This window comes from Andrographis paniculata, unplaced genomic scaffold, assembly GCF_009805555.1.
Source record: "Andrographis paniculata isolate CXL003 unplaced genomic scaffold, ASM980555v1 Contig86END, whole genome shotgun sequence".
In the NCBI taxonomy this organism is placed as follows: domain Eukaryota; kingdom Viridiplantae; phylum Streptophyta; class Magnoliopsida; order Lamiales; family Acanthaceae; genus Andrographis; species Andrographis paniculata.
The window spans coordinates 5,096,847-5,120,769 of NW_026137624.1; the positions used below are offsets into that span (position 1 = coordinate 5,096,847).

Consider the following 23,923-nt stretch of genomic DNA (forward strand, 5'->3'; position numbering starts at 1 on the left):
TTATTTGAATTTTGTTGAATGTATCTTTTTATTAAATACAATAATACTATGTTTTTATAAATATTATTCTCATATAAAAATAAACTTGTTTAGTTTGAACACAATTTTTAATGTTGTTTGTGCTTCTTTATTTTTATAAATAGGAAAATGATTAAAAATGATATAATTCTTTTTGAAAAACTAGTACAATTATTTATTTATTTATTTTTATGATAGATAAATAAGAAAAATAAATTTATTTTTTATAAAAAAATATCATAATAATAATAAACTAGAAACTATCTTAAAGAAAGTATAACATATAAATATATATATATATTAAATAACATAATTATCTTTATCATTTAAAACTATCACATAAAGCAATGATTTTGATACTCCCTCCGTCCCGACCACTATTTGTCTTTTGTGTTTAACATTAAAAATATTCTTATATTTGTATAATTTACTCCAAAAATATTATTGAATTTGTATTATAAGTGTCTAATAAAAATACTTTTGTATTTTTTTCTTAATTTATACTATGTATTTATATAATAATTACTCCATCCGCCCCACATAATTTTTTTTAAATATAATTATACACTTTAATTATATTTTATAATTTTTTAATCTTAATTAAACTCCCACATAATTTATTTTTTTTTTAAATATAATTATACACTTTAATTATATTTCATAATTTTTTAATCTTAATTAAACTATTTAGTTATTTTAATTTTAATTTATAATTATACTAATAAATTTTTTAATTACTTACTAATTATATTTTAGCCGTACATAGGACAATATTTCAAAGTTTTTTCAAAAAATAAGTAAACAAAGCCAACAGCTGTGGAATTTAATCGAACAAAATGTCTACTGCAAAAATTCCTCGGGAGGCATTTCATCGAACAACTTGAGGGAGTAATTAATTCCGGTAAATACATGTCTCGATCAGACCAGTCAAGCAACAATGTCAATTTCATCAAACATTCTTCATCAGTCATATCATCAGCAGTGTAAGAAACACAACCAAATCACCCAAAATTTCGACAAACATTAAAAAATTCTACAAAACAATACAATAACTATCAGTACCTCATTTCGCCATATTGAAATGCAAAGAAGAACAAGCTAAGGCCGTACGAAACTCCAACCAGCATCTTCAACCCTAAAACAAGACAACATCAAATCGGGCAGTCGATCCTGACATCCTTAATCAGTAATTAATAATGATACAAAATTTACCATATTTTGAAAGTGTGCCAGAATGATTCGAGCTGGATGGATTTTCCAGGCACAAGAACATGGAACTAACCACCAGCCCACTCCCAAATGTCTCCCTCACAACCCTATCCTTCATACCCAATGACCAGGCGACACGTGTCCCCCCAAGAACCCCCTCGATTGCAGCAACTTTTACAAACAAGAAAGCTCCAACCCAAAATCCAAACTTGGCCAATATTTTCGAATTGGGAATTTTCAAATTGGCAGCACAAGCGGCGGCGTACAGAGGAATCCATAAATACCAATCTGGAATTGATTTAATTATTGGCAAGAAAATTAGATTAATTGAAGATGGTTAATGGGATTTGGGGATTAGGGTTTTTAATTTTATTTTGATTTTTCTGATTTTTGGATTGATTTGTTAATTTTGCTTACCTGGATCGTTGAATTGGAAGCAGGTGGAGAGGGCGAAAAGGGCAGCCATTAACAGATGACAAATTCTCAGTGATGAATCTTTGCTACTGTCTGTAGCCATAATCTGATTTGGATCCTTTCTTCCTGTCTCTTCTGTTCTCTGCAAATCAAGTTAACCCTTATTTTTTCGAATTAGGTGTTGAAATTTGACTTTCTTGATTTCATATGTTTTTTTAAAAAGATTTTTTTTAATATTATATCTGCCCTCTTAGATCATTGGCAAATTAATTACTGAACAAATGTGTGTTTGTTTGGGGGATTGGATTTAATTTTCACTATTCATCTCATTTTTTTTTCTCCCAAAAACATCAAATCAAACACTTATTTTTTTATTTTTTATATTATATTAAAAATTAATTTTACATTCAAAATATTATATCAAAACCTATTTATATCACATCATACAACTTTTCCAATTCAAAATTTTTACTATTCAAATTCCAACTCAAAATCCAAACCCCAAAACAAACACACCCTAAGTTCAACCGAACCATGTGTGGCAGACAAGAAACATACAATCACAATCAAGCTGAAACGAATTATGTGTGGTAGACAAAATTCAAAGGCGTAAAAAATTTAAACCCAGGACCCCGTAGTCACGAGTTCACCCTTAAACTACCAGATCATCCCTTACGGGACTAGGTCAAGTGAGTTTTAGATTTTCTATGTTAAAAATTTTCTCACATTGTGTGCATTTGTAGTAGTGTAATGAGACTTCTAGTAAGGCTACCGAGTGTCGTGAAGCCCACAAAGAGTAATTATTCGAGTACGAACGATCCGACTCGTTACACGTGGAATCTGTTTAATGAGAAAATTAGGGAGAGCAGTGATGATGGATTGTGGTGTCTTTTTAGGACACAGTCAAGATCTCTGCATCTGCATGCATCCTATCTTGAAGAGTTGGATGAAACCTTAACCTTGGATGGTCCATGGCCATGGCTATCGTCGACAAATAATCATAAGGATGTAAGAAAAGAAGAGAAAGTGAAAAAGGGTTTTCAAAACCATATGATGAGTGAGTGAGGTGGTCCACTCTTTTTCAACTTTTGTTCTTTTGCTAATTTTTGAATATAATTAGGGTTTTCTTTTCCATTGAAGTTTAATTATATGGGTATCCAAGTACCTTATTTCTATTGCTTTTTTCGATTCCTACTAAAGAAATGGTGATATTTGGAAATATTTTGAATGTTAAATAAATGACGCAAAAAGTAATTATAATTTAGACTAAGCGAATATAATATTCCAGTTATAAAAAATACAGTTAGAAGACCTAAAATTACCGTTGATAATATTATAAATATTTAAAATAATATTTATGTAATACTCGTCCATTGACAATCTATCAATTTTTATATTTTCGTTCAAAATATTTTTTTTTTTTAATAATTGTACTATTTACCTACCTGATATTACAAGTACTCTTCTAATTTATAATATATTATACTAATATCATTACATTTGTATTATATCATACTAATAAAATTAATTTAATCTTTTTATTTTTATTTTAATTATATCCCAATATAATACTAATATCTTTAAAATTTAAAAAAAATATATATATCAGACTGAAAGACTAATTTTTTTAAAAAAATATTGTTTTGTTAATAATAAATAAGTATAAAAAAATTTAAAATTATCTAAAGGAAAATATTCTGGGCCCAATAAATAATTGACAACCTTTATTGGTTTTATGATGAGAAAGAAGAATAATGACAGAGGTGAAGCAATAATATCGTCTCCCATAAAAGACCTACAAAGCAAATGATGTCAGTATTTATGATGAAAAAAAAAATTGGAAATATAAAAATGTAAACAGAAAGCTCCAGTTGCGTCTGCAACTTACCAAAACAGCCATAGCCCTTAACGGTTTTGCATCAAATTTTCAGCTTTTCTCTCTCTCCAGTTCGCCATGTGAGTCTGTAGCTTTTATACGTTTTTTTTAAAAAAAAATTATTAATTTGGTAGCCTTCTTTCATGATTGATAATTCCACTTCCTTTCTTAAAGCGGTTCCCTTGATGCTTGCCATCAAAGCACTCCCAAATCATTTTTACTTGCTCCTAAATACATTAATGAGGAAGAAAGATATCAGAAATCTCCCAGATTTCGAAGCTTTCAAGAAATTGGTAACAAAGAAGCCCTTTCAATACTAACCTTCTCTTCAATTTCTTGGCCAATTTGATCTGATGGGTTGTTTTTGCTCTTCTTCGTAATCGATTTATATCCTGTAATTAGGGATTTTCTGCTGCTTGTTATTGCTTTTGTTTATCCCAAATTCCCCCAATTTCTAGGGTTTTGTAATTTCTTCTTCAATTAATGAATTCACTGCACTGTGATTCGATTCGAGCTTGAAATCTCCACTCCCATGGCGGAAATTAGGGTTCCTAGGTTAGAAAAGGGGCAGACGAAGATTAAAAACGTCCCAATTGCAGTGACCCCAGAGGGCTTCTGGTGTTGCCCTTCTCCAGGAGTTTTTCAAAAGCCATTTAAGCCACAGCCATCTCTGAACAAAGCTAAACAACCATCTCAAAACTCTTCAATTCAGCCTAAGAAAGTTTCGATAAATGAGGTGAAATCAGGTCCAACAAATGCTGGCCTTCTTGTTGTCGATGAGAAAAGAGCCAATGGTTCTGATGCAATTGTTCTTAATGCTCCATTGTCCAATGAAAAGGCCGGCAGGCCGGGGCCGAATAAGGTCGAAAATATGCCTAGGAAGGTTACCATCGAGTACGGTGAGGCGGGCACGGGTGATTTAAAGGTGATCCTGCTTGGAAAACAGGGGATTACTGTGAAGCTGAGTGTTCATAGAAGTATACTTGTCGAAAACAGCAGCTTTTTTGCCACTAGGATATCCGAACAGCAGCCTGTTTTCCCTTGTCTTGAAATTGATAACTGTGACGATGTTGAGATTTATGCCGAAACCATTGGCCTTATGTACTGCCAAGAAATGAAGCAGCAGTTGATCAAGCAGAGTGTTCCCCGTGTGCTGCGAATACTTAAGGTAGTTGATGATCGATGTTCTTGAGAGTGCTTTTGATTATGAGAAATTTTGCTAATTGGCTTTACAATTTAGAAGTTGCTGTGAATCTTTTAGGTAGTTGATTATCGATTTTCTTGAGAATTAATGCTTTTGTTTGTGGGAATTTGGTTGTCCCTTTTGCTAAATGGGTATAAAATTTAGAAATTGCTGCAAATTAGTAGATGATTGATGTTCTTGAGAATTAATATTTACGTTTATGAGAATTCGGTGGTCGTTTTTGTTGATGTTCAATTCATTTCCTTCTGTTAAGACTTTTTGCTAATTGGCTATAAAATTTAGAAATTGCTGCATATCTTTGAGGAAGATGATGATCGATTTTCTTGAGAAATTTGGGGGTCGCTTTTTGTTGATGTTTAATTCATACCCTTCTTGAAGGATATTTCGCTAAATGGGTATAAGATTTAGAACTTGCTGCGAATCTTTGAGGTAGTCGCTGATCGTTGTTCTTGAGAATTAATGTTTTTGTTTATGAGATGTTGAATTCATATCCCTCTTTTAAGGATATTTTGCTAAATTGCTATGAAATTTAGAAAGTTACCACAAATCTTTAAGGTACTTGATCGATGTTCTTAAAAGTGTGTTTTTTTATGAGAATTCGGTGGTTTCTTTTCGTTTGAAATTTTGCTCGCTCGCTACAAAATTTATAAGGGGGCGCAATTGTATTGTTACAATTGTTTGAATCCTTACACTACTAGAAAAGTGTAAAATTATCTCAAAATAATTGTCTTGGAATCTTTTTAGATACGAGACAATTAATTTAATTGAAAAATCTCGGCAATTGTCATGAAATAACCTTAAAAATTATGGTCGAGATAAATTGTAGCAGTAATATCTCAAACCTTGACTAAGACACTAACTTGTCTTAAAGAAAGATTCTGTTACATAAAATTGTCTCACTAATTATTTCCAAGATAATTTTCCTAGATAAATTAACATTTTGTGGTAGTGTTAAGTAGGAAATAGATTTCTTATTGTTTTCAGTTATCGCTACATTTTCTCTTACAAAATATTTATCTAAATGTGTCTAGGTCGGGGAGCGACTCGGTTTCACTAAATGCATCCGATCGTGTTTGGAATATTTGGAAGCCGTTCCGTGGGTGGGCGAGGATGAGGAAGAAAAAGTGGTCGCATCCGTCACTCGTCTCGAGGGTCACGGCATCGGAGTCGGGGCAGTTTTAAAACGAGTATCGTCTGTCACCGAAAAGCCGCCGAAGGACACACTTTGTCGCATATTGGAGTTAGTCCTCGAAAGCAAAGAGGAAAAGGGGAGACGGGAAATGAAGTCGATCGTACTCAAACTCCTCCGCGGCACTTCATCCTCGTCCGCCGACGGCTCGTGTAATGAAACCATTTTCGCTGCTTTCCAAGCATCCCTAGATTCTCTGCTGTCTCTGTTCAGACAAGCCGCCGAAGCCAAGCTGGATGACAAACCTATGAGTGTAAGAGAAACTGCGGCGAAGCCGATTGCTTTACAGGCGGATAACCTTTTATGGATGCTCGATATTTTATCCGACAGGCAGGCGGGGGACGACGTTGCCGTGATTTGGGCAAATCAGCGCGAGCTGGTTTCGATCCATTCGGGGATTCCTGTCGTTGTTCGCCATTATGTTAGTTTGGTTAGCGCGAGAATCTTTGTCTTGATCGGACAGGGGGCGGTGCTTTCGTGTAAGGAAACGCGACACTCGTTGCTGAATCTGTGGCTGCCGCCGCTGATCGACGACTATAAGTGGTTGCAGCACGGGTGCAGATTGTTCGACCGGGATGTTGTCGAGGAGGGGATCGGGAGGACGATTTTGACCCTCCCGATGGAGGATCAGCGGGCCCTCTTGCTTTCGTGGCTCGGGAGTTTTCTGACGAACGGCGATGGCTGTCCTAATCTCCAGCGGGCTTTCGAGGTCTGGTGGCGGCGGGCGTTGGCGAGGCCGGCGGCGGCGGCGGCGGCGCGTGTTGATTGATTGATCATAACGTTGGTGTGATGGAAATGTTGTGAAGATGTTCGATTGTGACAAATTTGTTGTGATTCTATATGGAGAGAAATTGCATGCTTTTGGTTTTCAAGATTTTATTTTTTATGATAATGTTACTATAGAGAAAAATGAACATATTTTTTAAAAACTACTATTTATTTAGTTTTTGAAAATAATATTATATCTAACATTCAACTTTTTTTTTTTTTAATTTTTATACAATGTATTACAATAAACAATTAATTTAACTTTAAATTACTAAAATAATATTACTAGAATTAATGACAAGATGATATTATGAACTAATATTATGGTGCTATTTTATGGTAATCTTTTCTTCATTTTTTTTAAAGTATTTTATAGGGTAAATTATATAATATTTTTTTTTTCTAATGCACTGTGTTTTATTTATTGTCTGAAACTTTTTGTGTTAATGTAATGTCTCCACGAAATACATTTCTTATCCAAAATTATTGTTTGATTCTAAAATAATGACCTAAATTAAACAAGTTTTATATCAATAAAAGAAACGTGAAATATTTTAAATATTTTTTTTGAATAAAATAAATAAATCATTTATTTTTATAGTATTTCTAAAAATCAGATAACAATTTGTCTCCAAAAAATTACAAAATGAATGATTAATCAATTATTTATTTATTTATTTTATTCAAAAATATTATTTAACATATTTTATATATATATATTTTTATAAAACTTGTATAATTTAAATTTTTTTAGAACTAAACATCAGTTTCAAACAGTGAGAATATTTCGTGCAAATTTTACATGATTAACACCAAGGGTTCCACGCAATAAATAAAATACACTACCCTATTTTATATGATATTTATATAAAAAAATATATTTTTAAGGTAATATTTTAAATAAAAAAACATGTACTATTTACATATAATAATTTTAAAAAAATTATTACTGATAAATGATATGAAGATTTAAAAAAAAGTGTATCTATAAGGAGTCTTAGGCTTTATGTTTAGTTTGATTTTATTTTATTTTTTTTACTAACTAATTTTTAAATAAAGCTTATTATTTATTTTGCAAAAGATTATGTTCAAACCATTATATATATATATATATATATAAATATATTATATTTATGATATTTATGTTATTTAAATGATCGATAGAATTTTAAATTTATTTAGACTTTTTATAAATTATTATAAATATGTAAATGTTATTAATATAAAGAATTTCAATTTCGTATTAATACAGTCTATCAAAGAAACTCCAAAAAAAAAAAAAAAAATACAATTGTTGAATATCAAAACAATCTGATGAGTTCATTCCTTAATTACAATTAGGCACATGACATGATTCGTGATCATAGATTACTATATATAAATATAATATCCAATGGCTATAATTAAATGAAGAAAAAAATTATTAATAATCAATAACAAACCTCAAATTTCGTATAAAAGAAACTCAAACTTTAAATAATATTCGTAAAAAAAATTATTTATTTATTTTTTTTTAAAAAAAACTTTAACTCTAGACCATAAATTAATTGCTATAAAATAATTAATAAGTTTGTAACCAATCCTCAGTATGATATCATTTACATTTGCTAAATGAAAGTCAACAATCCTTAAATTTTTTAGTTACATTTATTTGTTTTTATATATTTATTTATTTGGTCCAAAAAGATGTGAAGGTGTATTGAGATTTTAAGATTTTAAAGGAATAAAAAATGCAATGAAAAAGATTAAAGTCAATTTATATGATGTTGGACAAGTAGATAAAGAAGCTTTGAAAAAATGAAATATATTTACTACATATGTGCCCAAGTCACATTAGCTATTTTAAGCTAAATGTGATCATGAAAAGGTCAATGTTGAATGGTCTTCTTCAATTTGAGACGAAAATAGACATAATATGTACGATTTAAAGAAAATATTGAAGTTGAAGTAGATAAGAATAAGAAGATTCTTTATTTGTAAATTGAGAATGAAAGAAATACAATTCTACGTAGTTCATCCATTATATGCAAAATTGCTGAATTTGGGGTACGCTGAATTGAGAAATTCAGCAATTCAGCACGGTGCTGATTCCCGTAATATATACAAATAATACGCGATCTTATTATACACAACACATGTTTGTGTATAATAATAACAAGTGTTGTTACTTTATAATTATAGCGTGTTGTATATCAGTAAGCATTGTGCTGACATCAATTAGTATTTGTGTTGTATAAGATTATAGCATGTGCTGTCAGTTCATGTGTTGTATTGTGTTGTGAGTTCATAATTATAAATGTGTTGTATAACAATATATGATTAGCTGAAATCAAGTATTAGTAGTGTTGTATAAGACTATAGCATGTGCTGTATTTGTATTATACTAATGCAGACGGTATGCTGCCGGTAGTAATAATGTGTGCTATCTGACAACACACCGTGTGCTTCGATGTATTGTCAGTACAGTGCTGAATTTTAAATTCAGAACTGTAGCCGCCACCTTGAATTTGTTATCAATTTACATATTTCAAACATCTCACCGATAAAAAGACATGGCGAAAAGAAAAATTAGACATTTTGTAGAAAAATGTCAAAGTATGGTAGAGAAAGAAATGTTCAAAGAGAATTTTTGGGCTTGTGAATCAATGAGCGCTACAATCTTCGCGATTAATCAACTTTCAAATGTTGTATCTTCCGTTACCTTTTGAAAAGTTTTGGAACACAAAGTCTATGGTTGGTTACTTTTGAGCTTTTGGTTGTGTATGCAATATTTTTATTTTGGACTACTTACCGGCGAAATTGGAGAAAATAACTGTAAAGTTTATATTCATAGACTATGACAACAAAAAAAAAAGGGTAGAAATATTGTTATTCACTAATCCAAAAATGCTAGAGTTTGTTTTCTCACAATTTTTTTTCGACACAATTCTTAATATATATATATATATTATCATTTCACAAAAGTCAATATTAAATGTAAAATATTATTTTTTATATAATCAACACTATTTTCTATATCTCACGTAAAAGAAAAATCAAATCAAAATACTAAACAAACCCTTAAAATTTCTCAAATGTAGTATTTGATAAGAGTCCTTAGGGTGAGTTTGATTTTTTTTTAAGAAAAAAAAATCAAAATTATTACTATTCACTTTGTCCAATAAATATTGTTGTTTTTTCTCATACAATCTTATATAAAATATACTATCATTTAGATTAAAATTCAATCAAAATTTAATTTCAAATCAAAACTTGACACATTTACATGTCAGTGTGAATAGACCGTAGCTAAGTTCTATTTCATTCTTTCTTTTTTTTTTTTTTTGAATAATCATTTGCAATTTATATTTAGCTTATAAAATACTCCATTTGTCATTAAAAATATATATATGTTTACTTTTTATTGGTTGTCATAAAAAAAAAAAGTTATACTATTTTTTACAATTTTTATTTTTATTTTTAATTACTTTTTTACTATAAAAAAATAAAAAGCAAACACTATATTAAAATTGGTACTAAAAGCGAATGAACTTACTTTTACACATAGTAAGGAGTATGATCCCATCATGCGGCCATTAGTCTGCTGATTTGATTCGTTGATTTAAATGTTAATCTAATAGTTAATATTTAATTAAAAGGTAAATATGTAATTTCAGTCTACTTCTCTCTTCTTTTGTAAGTAATTTTTTTTATAGTTACGTCGTTTTTTTCTATAATCGCCTCTTAGTTTTTTTCATTCGGTACTTATAATTAATTTATTTTTTTCACTTATTCAAGATCTTTTAATAGTGTTTATATTAATGGTATTGATTTTATGTCTATTTAATTTAAATTTTACCACACAATTTTTAAATGCGGAATTTATGAGTTAAATAAAAAATTTTGCAATTATCTATGACAGGTACAATATTGAAGTGGGCTTCTGAAAAGTTTGCTGGCGGCAAGACGAGGAGCGCAGGACGCCAACGATAGGAGTGTCGTCGTCGTCGTCTTCCTTTTGGATCTGTACCGGTTATTAATATAATTATAGAAAAAGCATTCTAATTACATAAAAAAAAAAAAAAAAAAGCCCACCTTATTATGTGCATGGACTATTCTTGTGCTATAACCAATCAGACTTTGTGCTCCCTCAAAAGAGAATTAATTATATTAATTTTTTATAAGAGCATTGTGATTGTATAATAAGAGCATGAAATATATAAACAAAAAACTCCATTTTATTATTTGTATAGGTTGTTCTTGTGCAGGAACCCGAATCCGTACTTTCGTCAAAATAAAATTAATTATTATGTTTGTTTTTTTTTTATAAAAACACCGTGATTACATAATTAGAGCATGTATTATATATCGAGAAAACATTATCTTATTATTTTCATGTATTCTTTTTGTGCTCTAACGGATTATACTCCGTGCACCTGATCCCCGCTAATTATGATTTTTGTAAAATATATAACCAAAATTAATTATGATATATATATATTGCATTTTAACAAACATAAAAATAATAATAATGTATATACAACAACATTTTAGGAAAAATAAAAAGTCTGAAGCTTTTGAAATATGTTTATTCTAAAAGTTAATTATATTTAATTACTTATTAATTTTTTGTCGACAGTACTACTCATCAACGATTATATGTATATATACATTATTTTATTTATCTCAAAACAATTAATATATACTAAGTCGCTGTCGTTTGTTTGCATAATTATAGTATTAAATATATATAATTATGATAGTTTTCTATACAAAGCACTCTTGATTACATAATTAGGCTATAAAATATATTCTTAAAAGCACTACATTATTGTATCTATAAACTCTTATTGTGATTTTTTTTCATAATAAACTATCTATTTTTTCATTTTAGTCCGTCTCATAACAAAGTATCTATTTCTTTTTTTTTTTAAATAATTGTACTATCTACCTAACGTTACAAATACCCTTACAACTTATAATATATTACACAAATGCTATTATCTTTATATCACCAGTTATTTTAGTCATTTCTACTTTATTCCTACTGCATCCTAGTATAATACTAATATTTCTAAAATCTCGTGTAAAAAACAAATGAATACATAGTTATGAAACGGAGGGAGTATTAGAGTTTGTACGTTTATATATAAAATTAATTATGTATAAAACTACTGTGATTGAATAATCAAAGCAAGAAATATATATTAAAAAAAGACAACATTATTGCTTTCGTATGACTACCTCGTGCTCTTTTATATATGCGTATTTACACATTAAAGTGTATAGTATAATTACAAAATTAACTATGATTATTATTGACCATTCTCAAATCCAACGACTGAGATTTAATCAGTATAGCGTTGACTAATTATGTATCACCACCACCACCGTAACAGAAGTGATCTTATCACTGCAAAAAAAATATTATTTTTGTAATAAGGTTTTTTTTTTCCTAAATTTATTTTTCTGCTACTAATGATATTAGAGACGGAATTAGGTATAAAATTAGGTTAACTACGTTAATTTTAAGGACGAAATTTCATTACAAATATACTAGTATTTTTTTTATAGTGTAATTATCACATTAAATACTTACACTTTTGGTTTTCCACCTTTGGAAAATACTGTATATCTAGTTTGTTTTGACATTTACTCATTTCTAATTCAACAATATCGATCAATACATGATCAAGAGCATTGAAGAATCCTGACTTCCATGCAGTCCTGAATTAGATCGATCAACAGCACTCATTCATTACTACACAAACAAACAAACTTCTGCCTTTGAGTGATCTAAAAGGGAAAGCGATCCAATGATCATAACTCATAAGGCCCAAAAAATAAAATAAAGACATCCTACGAAAAGGGTCTGTCTGATCGATCACATCTGCCATCCCTTTCCTTAACCAAAACCTCACTTCACTATTCAGCCACTTGTAATAAAGCAACAGATCAATATAGTGTCATAGCCAATGATTATTGATGAGCAATCCACTTTTCGATTATTCCAAGATCTCATTTTTTGACAAGAGAAGAAATGAAAACATTAGTTGTCATGAAGTAATGATGAAAGCCCAGATCAAATAAATGAAGATATATTTACATATGTACGTATGTATCGTAGAAATTTAATCAAAAGTCAAGGTAGGATTAGATAATGAATAATTGGCTGTATTTAGACTGCATGATCTTTTCTACCTACCCATTTATTTAGTTGTTTCTTCATTGCCCTTTTCACAATGGAAAGAGTTGCAGACAGTTGTGGGTTTTAAAAGAGGGCATGATTTGATTATATGCTTTTTGTTCGATTGATACTATGTGGGGAAATTGGAAAGTGTTCGTACCTTCTTGTGTCAGCTTTTTCTGATTTCTTGATGTTGATTTTTGTTGCTGAATGAAATTAGGGTTCTTCAATTCCTTCGCTTCTCAGTCCTCAGTATCGATTAATTTTGCCTTTCTCTCTTACCAATTTGATGATCCAATTTTTGTAGTTCGGTGTTCTTAATCAATTTGGGGAAATATGTGATGCGTTCCTGATTTGGAATCGGTTTGGGTATTCATGGGTTGGATTACCAAAATTCTCAAAGGATCGAGCCACAAAATCTCTGAAGGGCGAAACCGCCGCCGGAGATATGACGACGACGATGACGGCGAGGCGGCGGCGGCGGAGGAGGAGGCGGAGGTGAATTCCGATGGAGCTTTTGCTGCTGCTTCAGAGGTAATCAAATATCCTCACAGAGTTCAATTTCTGATGAGATTTGAATTTATTTATAGCTTCGAATTTTCAACACAGGACGAGTCGTCCGATTTCGACAGGGAAGAGATCGATCGAGCTATCGCACTCTCCATTGCTGAGCAGGACGAGAAAGGGAAGAAAGTAATAGGTAATTAATCAATCAATAATTTAATCGATCGACTAAAAAAATCTCTGCAACATCTGGCTGATTAGCGGCGATTTTCGTGATTTTTGCAAGAGACCGAGTCTAATGTGGAAGACGATGATGAACAGCTTGCTAGAGCTATTCAGGAGAGTCTGATCATGGATTCTCCTCCTCGAGCATCTCCGTACGACTATGGAAGCTCCTTCTTCCCCAATCCATTCTACTATCCTTCAGGAAACAGGTAATTAATTATTAGTCCAAACTACTTGCCGCCATTGATGAACATCTGAGCTCAATCCGAAAATGTAGCTAGACAGACATTAATGGATTCACTACGCACCATAGGTGTTCGACGAATTGTCTCTGAAGAAAGTTCATAAAGTTCATCGTCTGTATTGCAGAGTCTGTGCTGGTTGCAATAGGGAGATTGGCTATGGAAGATATTTAAGCAGCATTGGAGCCTTTTGGCATCCGGAATGCTTCCGTTGTCGAGCTTGCGATCTTCCGATCAACGAACCAGAGGTTCTCGATTGTTCAATTACTTTTAACGCTTCAAAGATTTTTCCAACGTTGATTGTTCATTCTCTGTTGCAGTTCTCCATGTCCGAAAATCGGCCTTACCATAAATCTTGCTACAAAGAGCTGCATCATCCGAAGTGCGACGTCTGCAAAAACTTCGTGAGTGTAAATTTTAGCGACGGAATTATGAATTTCAGATTTTTGCTAATCTTTTCGAGTATTACGACAGATCCCGGTGAATGCTGCCGGACTTATAGAGTACAGAGCGCACCCGTTCTGGCCGCAAAAGTACTGCCCGTTGCACGAGCACGACGAGACGCCTCGATGCTGCAGCTGCGAAAGAATGGAGGTAAGTTCAAATCCCAAAATTAGATGATAAAAAGAAAAGGTATGGATGTGAAGAAACGGAAAATGCAGCCGGTCGACGCGAGATATTTGACGCTCGAGGACGGGAGGAAGCTCTGCCTCGAGTGCTTGGACTCGTCGATAATGGAGACTCACGAATGCCAGCCGTTGTACCTCGAAATACAGGAGTTTTACGAAGGTTTAAACATGAAAGTCGAGCAGGCGATACCGTTACTTTTAGTCGAGCGACAAGCGCTGAACGAGGCCATGGAAGAGGAGAAGAAGGTCGAGCTTTTTTCGTTATCGTCGATAATCTTCGATGGAAATTTTTTTTTCGATCGATTTGCGCTTTGCAGGGTCATCATCACCGCCCAGAAACGAGAGGACTCTGTTTGTCGGAAGAACTAATCGTTAGAACGGTATGTTGCTATAAATTCGTCGTTCGAAAATAACAAAGATCGAAACTTTTTGCCAATAAATGCGTTATAGATATCGAGGAGGCCGAGAATCGGAGGGTATCGGATAATCGACATGTTCACGGAGCCGTACAAGCTGATCCGGAAATGCGAAGTGACGGCGATTCTTATACTATACGGACTTCCAAGGTGAACGTCGTTATAATTTCATCGACTCTATTGGAAAAAATTGAATTTGAATAGTTATTTGAATTTGTGGGTGTGGGTTTGGATTTCTGAGTTTGGATTTATGAATAGTAAAAAGTTGAATTTGAATAGTTGTTTGATGTGATATAAATAGATATTAATGTGAGGTTTTGAATGTAAAATAAATTTGTAGTATAATCCTGTGATAAAATCCAGAACACTTAATCTAATCGATTTAATCTCATCGATCCAGGCTACTCACGGGATCGATCCTCGCGCACGAGATGATGCACGCGTGGCTACGGCTGAAGGGCTACCCAACGTTAAGTCCGAACGTCGAGGAAGGCATCTGCCAAGTGCTGGCTCACATGTGGTTAGATTCCGAAATCATTTCGGCGTCCCGCGGCAGCGACGCGCCGTCGTCTTCTTCCTCCGCGCCGCCGCCGTCCGATGCGACGGCCGGATCGTCGAAGAAGGGGAAACGGTCCGAGTTCGAGAAGAAACTTGGCGAGTACTTCTTGCACCAGATCGAGACGGACGGGTCGGCGGCGTACGGCGACGGATTCCGGGAAGGGAATCGGGCAGTTGTCAAGTATGGGCTGAAGAGAACCCTGGACCATATTCTGCTGACCGGCTGCTTTCCCTGATTTCCTTTGAAGGAGCGCTTGGAGAAGAAGAAGTTACCGTATGAAAAAGGTAATATACAATTGAAGTGTTAGTATTTTGATGAAAAGAAATATCAAAATGCCATAGAAAATAAATATAGATATAGATATCATATGCATGTCTTAGGTATATTTATATTGATGAACAGAAATATAAATGACTTTCCATTTGAGAAATTGCAAAAACAATTTTTTGTATTTTTGAATAATATATTATTTATATTAGGCTATGGAATTGTACCGTTAATATTAAAAAAAAAAAAAAAATTGTATTAAATTATTAATGTTTTGTGGGAAAATTGCAAAAAAATATTTCACATTTATACCCCATTATCACTTTTGTTGTGTGTTTACCTAGCTTGCAAAATATATCTGGTCAAAGGCGCGTGACGTGAATGTCATGCGCAGACAAATTACATAAATAGCGATTTTTGTAACATATGAGATATATTTTTGCCAACTAGACAAAAGTTATAAAAGAATATAAGTGTAAAATATTTTTTACAATTTTTTTAAATATTCTGTTAATATAGATGATATATTTTATTTTTTATAATATTAATTGAAAAGTCAGTTGAATTTTCTATTGTATGAATACAAAATTATTATTATTATTATTATGAGCTTCCGAATATATGTCTAGAACTTCTGCAAATATGTTATTTTATTTATTGAATATAATTAATATTATTATGATTTTAGAATAATACTAGTATTGTTGCATAAATTATACATTTTGGCTAATTGTTTGTATGTATATATTTTCTCTGCCGGTCTCTATGCTACTTAATATTAAAAATATTTTTATATTTGTATAATTTTTTGTACAAATGTCATTATATTATAATTATAAAACACTAATTGAAGTATTTTTGTAATTTATTTATTAATTTGTACTATATTTTGATATAATAATTGATATTTAAATATCAATACATAAAAAATAAATGAGACCCTTAGAGCCGGACGTACCTGGAAAAATGGGTAAGGCTTTACTTGTGTTTTTTGAAATATTACTTATGTGTGCAAGATTTAAAATATTGTTCAGTTTTTAAATTAATAGCGCAAACATGCTACATATGCTATAAGTTATATTTTATATGTACTATCATTTTAATATATTTATTCACTCGAAAATTTCTCTTTTTTATTATAATAAAAATAATAACAAATTAATGGTAAAATATATTTAATTATTTTATACATAAAGTACAAAAGAATGAAATAACAAAACTATTTTGGATTGAGAGGAAAAAAATGTACGATTTATTATATATTTTCTTTGTCCCAAATCCAAGCACTTTTTATACATTTTTATTCGTTCACTCAAAAATATCTATTTTCTAATTTAATAAAAATACTCTACATACAAATATCAAAATGCCACTAGTTTACCCAAATTACAAAAATAATACTCCCTCCAGCCCAGATATCACGTCCACGTTGTCGTTTCTATCCATCACATATACCATACATATACCATGTCACTTTCCTTTTTTGGAAAATGATTACACACTTTAATCTCATTTTAAACTTTTTAATTAAACTAATTAGTTATCTTAATCTTAATTTATAATTATTTATATTATAGGATAATTATTTTCACTAATATATTATTAATTATCTACTAATTACACCCCTTATAAAATACCGTGTCTACAGTGTAGCAGACACGGTATCTAAGACGAAGGGAGTATTATTTAATTTAAATTTTATAAAACGACAATATCAAGTTATTTTACATATTTTTACTAATTAATAAATAAATAAATAAAAAGAAAAGACGATCATTTCGAAATAAGCCGGAAGAATTATTAATTTATAATTAATACAATATCATTATATTTAATCAGTGCAAGTTGCTAACAACAAAAGGCAATCAATGATCAACACACTAATCAAACCCTACGACTAATCAAAAGGTATCTTAAGGCTGTCTCTAGCGTTTGATCCTACATGGCAAAACGACAACACAAATGTCGTTTCATTCACAAAACCCACTAACCCCTAATTTATCAATAATTTCTGTCACACTCCAAACACAAAAAAAAAATCCATACAAAATTACAAATTCAATTTTCTTGCCGTCCTAATTAACCCACAATGTCCTTCCTTGCAACATTTTCCCTCCTCTCCATCTCCGCACTGTCTTTAATTTCCGCTGACAACAACAATGTTACTACAGACTTCACACAGCCTCCGGGATGGCCCTCCACGTGTCAAACATTCGTCACGTACCGCGTCCGATCGCCGCGGTCGAGCCTCGGCGCCGTGTCGGACCTTTTCGGGATCAGCCGAATGTCGATCGCCGCCGTGAACAATCTTACGTCGGAGGATGCCCGGCTGGCCCCCGACCGGGTCCTATTGATTCCGATCACGTGCACTTCGAACGGGACTCGGTATTTTTCGAACGCGACGTACCCGATTGAGAGGGGCGACACGTTCTACTCGGTCTCGACGCGGGAGTTCCAGAACCTCACCGAGTACCATCTCGTCCTCGACGCGAATCCGGCGTTGAAGCCGAACAATCTGACGATCGGCGCGGCGGCGGTCTTCCCGTTGCTTTGTAAGTGCCCCGGAGAGATCGGGAAGGGGAGCGATCAGTACCTCGTCACTTATGTATGGCAGCCTGGCGACGACGTCTTCCTCGTCGGAAACATGTTCGAGGTTTTTGATATATATATATATATTTATATACTTGTTACAATATATATAGTTTTTTTGTCGATTATTTTCTTCGTAACGTTACAAATGACTTATTCTCTTTTTTGTTTTTTTTTTTCACTTTTAAATATATTTAACGAATATAAATCAATTTAATTAAAATTTAATCGTGATTCACTCAAAATCTCTTCAATAAACAAAATTTTTTAATTTATTTGTATTTAAAACTCTCTATTTTTTACAAAAATTAATTATAAATAAATAAATAATTTTTATTTGTAATATATAAAATTTTATTATTTATAAAATGATATTCATATATATATTATTAAGATACAGTGCTAAAAATATTTAAATATATATTTTAATTTTTTTTAATTATATATATGGATTCATATTTTTAAAATACCAACGATACTATTCATATAAAAAAATAATATTCTATCTGTCCCAAAAAAGTGTCTTATTGAAAGAGTTGACACGAGAATTAAAAAATAATAATATTTAATTAAAATGGGTATAAAGTAGAATATAAATGACTAATATGCCTTTACTTTTTGAAGAATTTTAAAGAGTATGTTAGAATAATAATTAGAGATACTATGAAAATATGAATAATTTTGTTATAAAGTGGGGACCACGACTACTAAATAAGGAAACAAGATAATTATTTTGGGACGGAGAAAAATGGAAAAACTAAGACAAATCTTTTGGGATTGAGGGAGTAAAATAATATCGTAATTTATTATTAATAACTTACTAGTGTACCCTTTCTGAAATAGGGTTCGATTATTTTACTGGAGAGAGATGGAGTATATAAATATGATTTCATTATTCAATATGTATATATAACTGTGGTTAGGGAGCTGATTTTAGGGTTTAGGGAATAGCAAATCATTACACGATATATATCGCATCACAAAATTAGTACATTAATTTGAAATAATTAGCAAATTGCCATAGACATATATAGCATATAGTATGTTATATAATGTATTATATATTATGTGATAGATTTGCTATTTTTTTTTATAGACATTTGCTAATTAGATTAAATTATTACTAAGCTGAATATAACATAAATTCTCTCAAAAAAAATGTAACACAGGTGTCCCCGTCGGATATCGTTCGAGCTAACAACAATCGGAACTTCACCTCAGCCTTATGTCTTCCCGTATTAATACCTACAAAATCCTTACCGATCCTCCGGCAACGTTTTCCATCGGAGAAGACGAAATCCAGAACTGTCCGAACAGCAATTTCAACTTCTCTAACAGCTTTCTTGATCATCTTATTAGCTCTTATGGCTTTCTTCTACAAAAAAAGGAAGTCGTCGACAAGGTCTGGTTTCGACCCCTCGGAAAAAGCCTTCAATTCCGAAGACATCGAGTCGAAGGCGATTAATAGTAGCAAAATATTGCCGGGCTTGTCGGGCTATCTCGGAAAGCCAATAGTTTACGATCCGAATGTGATCGTGAAGGCGACGATGAACTTTAACGAACGGTGTAAGATTGGTCGCTCGGTCTACAAAGCCGTGATCGACAATTGCGCATTCGCCGTTAAGAAGACGGGCGATGCGACGGAGGAGGTAGGAATATTACAAAGGCTTAATCACGCTAATTTAGTGAACTTATCGGGAATTTCTTCGGACAACGACGGGAATTTTTATCTTGTTCACGAGTTCGCCGAGAATGGATCGCTCGAGTCATGGCTCCACCCGAAGATCCCGGCTTCTTTGCGAACGCTTACGTGGAAACAAAGGTGTTTTTTTTAATAAAAGCAGTTTTAATTTTATTACATTAGGTTGCTGATAGCACTTGACGTCGCCAAAGATCTTTTTTCTTTTTTTTTTTATAATTATCTTCATATGTGATAAAAACAATTTTAACTTTACTAAAGTAGGTTACTGATAGCTCTTGACATCGCCGAAAGTTTTTTTTTATAATTATTTTCATATGTGATAAAAAAGGACTTTTTTTTTTCTTTTTTATAATTATTTTTATATGTGATAAAAATAATTTCAAGTTTCAACTTTACTACATCAGGTTGCTGATAGCTCTGGACGTCGCCAACGGTCTCCAATACTTGCACGAGCACACCGAGCCGAGCATTGTCCACAAGGACATCACGACGGGTAACATTCTTTTAGACGGCAGGTTCAAAGCGAAGATCGGTAACTTTGGGTCAGCGAGACGAGCAACGTGCCCCGTCATGTTGAACATCGACGTGTTCTCGTTCGGGGTCGTGCTTTTGGAGTTGCTTTCGGGGAGAAAGGTTATGGAGACGAAGGAGGGGATATCGGCGTGGAAGGAAGTTAAGGTTGTTTTGGATGTCGAGGGTCGGAGGAAGGAGGCGTTGGCGGAGTGGATGGATCCGTCGTTGAAAGATTCGTGCCCTATCGACGATGCTTTGAGCTTGGCCGTGTTGGCGAGGGCGTGCACGGCCGAGAAGAGCCTCGACCGCCCCACGATCGGGGAGATCGTGTTCGGGTTGAGCGTTGTTGCGCAAGCGTCCCCTACTTGGAACTCGAGGTTTGAATCGATCGAAATGTTTAATGTTGCGAATTCCATTATTGCCCGTTGACTTTTTTTTTTAACTCTTCGGACAATGTCCGTTAATGTAACCATCATATCTATAGAATGTTTTTTTTTTTTACTTTGAGTGGTATGTTTACTATAGACGATTAATGTTTTGTTCATATATAGTCACTCTGTCCTATCAAAGTAGTTCATTTTTTCGTTTTTTAGTCGCTGCACGAAATTAGTTTATTTTTTCTAATTACAATAAGCGATATAAATTTTGGTCTGTCATAACAAATCGTTCTTATAACAATCAAATTCGAAGAATTTGATGTATTCTTTGTTTTAAAATTTTTATAGTTATAATTTTTTATTATGTTAATTGCATTTAAATTATTAAAGTCAATTTATTTTTTTATTATCTAATTGCATGTATTACTTAGAATCAATACCATAGTTTTTTTTTTAAAAAATAATTTCAATAAATAAAATAAAAAATGTTTTAAATAAAATAAAATATTCTAACATTTATTTTATTATTTCATCAAATACAAAATATTTTAAATAACACTTTAGCTATGTTCTTTTACGATTTAAAATTGATTTGAAATCAGAGGTTAAATTTGAGATTTTAATTAAATAGTATTTTAACTGTGATGTTTTGTGAGAGAAAATAATACTATATTTTTACTAGAAACCGTGCAAATGAATAATACTGATTTTGGTTTGAAATGATATGAGAACAAATCGATACATATTACTTAATCAACACTTTATTATAAATATTATATTACTCAATCAAATTAATTAACTATCTAATACAATATTTTTTTAATACCGGCTCTCAAAATTTTTTATATTACTATTAATTAATCACCTAAACTTTTAAAAACTCAAAACTTGCTGAATCTTTAGGCAATGGATCATATGCTATATATTACTCCCCCCGTCCCCCATAATTTGTTCCTATTTTTTATTTTCGTCTGTCCCACGTAACATGTCCTTTCTATTTTTGGAAATATAATTATGCACTTTAATCGTATTTTAAATTTTAAATTTTATAATTTTTTTTAATTTTAATTAAACTATTTATTTATCTTCATCTTAATTTATAATTATTTTTATTAAATAATAATTATTTTTACTAATACACTTCTTAATTACTTACTAATTATACTTTACCTAAGTTTTCGTGTCTACAGTAATACACTCATATCACATGAGACGGAGGGAGTATATATTATGTTAAAAAAATAATTAGTTTTATTTGTATTATTAAATTATATTATTAATATGATCAAGATAAATAATTTTTATGAGATTCAACACACATGCTGAATTATGTTTTTTCAGCAGGAAATCTCTTCAGAAATTTTTATCTAAACTAAATTTAATTATACATGTTTGCCGGGTCAAACCTAAATCATGTCTTTGATTATTTTTTTTCTAAAGGAATCAAATTAAATATTTATTTTTATATTATAATAAAAATTAATTTATACTTAAAAAAGTATGTTAAGATATATTTATATCATATTAAATAATTATTTTAATTTAAAATTTACTGACTAAACTCTAAATTACTCCCAAAAAAAAAATGGTTATTTGCTTCGAAAAAATAATTCAGATATTGAATTGATTCCTAAATAAAATATAAAAAACTTTAGAATTAGCATAAGAAATGGACTAAAAAAAGCTCGTTGACATTCAACTAGATTTAAAAGTATAATAAAGTTTTAAATATTAAAAATATTACTCTCTCTGTCCCACATAATTTATTCATATTTTCTATTTTCGTCCGTCCCACGTAACTTGTCCTTTCTATTTTTGAAAATATAATTATGCACTTTAATCGCATTTTAAATTTTAAAATTTATAATGTTCTTAATTTTAATTAAACTATTTACTTATCTTAATTTTAATCTATAATTATTTTTACTAAATAATAATTATTTTTACTAATACACTTTTTAATTATTTATTAATTATACTTTACCTAAATTCTCGTATCTACCGTAATAGTCCCATATTTTCTGGGAAGGAGGGAGTATAAAGTTTCAAAATTTTCAAGATTCATAGCATTGACAATGAAATCGACTCGAAAATTTTATATATATATTTTTTTAATATTAAAATTATTAAATACTATAATAAAACTTCAGAATTTTGAATCTTAACACACGAAATGGATTTAGGTATTATACCAGAATTTATTGCGATATTATTTTCAAAATTATTAACCAAATTTCAGGTAATGTTAACTTCGAAACTAACCTAAAATAAAACAAACCCTTTTATATTTATGTTTTGTTGGTGTTTTGGGTATTATTTCTAAAATATAATTTTCAATATAATATTTCAAAAAATAATAAACTTTAACTTTTGAAAATAAAATAATACTCTTTGTCTTATGTCAATATATCCGTTTTTATTTTGATAGGACTAAAACCATTTTTTTTTAATAATTGTATTATCTATCTAATTTTTTTTTTTTTAAAAAAAAACTCTTTTATAACTTACAAAAATATTGCAAAAATGTAATTGCATTTATTTAACTAAATTATATGTATTTGTTTACTTTGTGTTTTTTATGAATGTATTTTTTTATCTTTTTTTTTTTTTTATGTTGGTACGAGGAATCGTACCAATAATATAAAAAATAATATTCACTTCATCTGCTCTAAGGCTCGTATTTATCTTTTGCGTAATTGTATTTAACATTAAAAATATTTTTATATTTGTATAACTTTTATACGAATATCCTTCTATTAGTATTATAAGATATTAATAGAAGTATTTTTGTATTTTTTTCTTAATTTGTACTATATTTTGATATAATAATATATATTAGATATATATTGTGTTAAAATATATATATATATTATATTTATAGAGACTCATACGACTCAAAAAATAACACATTTATATTTTAACATATGTATATGTAAAACAAACTAATTAATATATATACATTGTATTAATTCAAATAATATTATGATAATAAAATTCCCTATATATGTCCTAATTAAGTCTTACACCCTAACTATTCCAGTAAATTTCATACAATT

At 30.9% G+C, this 23,923-nt stretch overlaps 4 protein-coding genes across 7 annotated transcripts; 3 read left to right on the forward strand and 1 right to left on the reverse strand.

Moving 5' to 3' along the window:
* Positions 1-837: 837 nt before the first annotated feature.
* Positions 838-1,831, reverse strand: LOC127242278 (uncharacterized). Its single transcript, XM_051261758.1, has 3 exons — positions 1,645-1,831; positions 1,231-1,515; positions 838-1,153 (listed from the first exon to the last, which is right to left on the reverse strand). Exons 1-3 carry the CDS (start codon positions 1,742-1,744, stop codon positions 1,074-1,076), a joined length of 465 nt encoding a protein of 154 aa, XP_051117715.1. The 5' UTR covers positions 1,745-1,831; the 3' UTR covers positions 838-1,073.
* A 1,654-nt stretch (positions 1,832-3,485) lies between these two features.
* On the forward strand, positions 3,486-6,782 carry LOC127242314 (BTB/POZ domain-containing protein At3g50780). The gene is made up of 2 exons (XM_051261802.1): positions 3,486-4,685; positions 5,753-6,782. Exons 1-2 carry the CDS (start codon positions 4,050-4,052, stop codon positions 6,677-6,679), a joined length of 1,563 nt encoding a protein of 520 aa, XP_051117759.1. The 5' UTR covers positions 3,486-4,049; the 3' UTR covers positions 6,680-6,782.
* A 5,870-nt stretch (positions 6,783-12,652) lies between these two features.
* On the forward strand, positions 12,653-15,744 carry LOC127242358 (protein DA1-related 1-like). Of its 4 annotated transcripts, none has more exons than XM_051261870.1 (11): positions 12,653-12,767; positions 13,152-13,378; positions 13,454-13,544; positions 13,635-13,782; positions 13,943-14,063; positions 14,136-14,219; positions 14,290-14,409; positions 14,478-14,690; positions 14,762-14,824; positions 14,895-15,010; positions 15,261-15,744. In XM_051261870.1, exons 2-11 carry the CDS (start codon positions 13,220-13,222, stop codon positions 15,652-15,654), a joined length of 1,509 nt encoding a protein of 502 aa, XP_051117827.1. In that variant the 5' UTR covers positions 12,653-12,767; positions 13,152-13,219; the 3' UTR covers positions 15,655-15,744. The 4 variants fall into 4 exon arrangements, with proteins under 4 accessions (XP_051117827.1, XP_051117826.1, XP_051117825.1 ...); XM_051261869.1 differs by having other exon boundaries at positions 12,691-12,804; XM_051261868.1 differs by lacking the exon at positions 12,653-12,767 and adding an exon at positions 12,862-12,996.
* Positions 15,745-17,765: 2,021 nt separating this feature from the next.
* On the forward strand, positions 17,766-20,962 carry LOC127242298 (serine/threonine receptor-like kinase NFP). The gene is made up of 3 exons (XM_051261780.1): positions 17,766-18,339; positions 19,445-20,097; positions 20,382-20,962. The coding sequence occupies exons 1-3, from the start codon at positions 17,776-17,778 to the stop codon at positions 20,917-20,919; spliced, it is 1,755 nt and encodes a 584-aa protein (XP_051117737.1). The 5' UTR covers positions 17,766-17,775; the 3' UTR covers positions 20,920-20,962.
* The last annotated feature ends 2,961 nt before the right edge of the window (positions 20,963-23,923 follow it).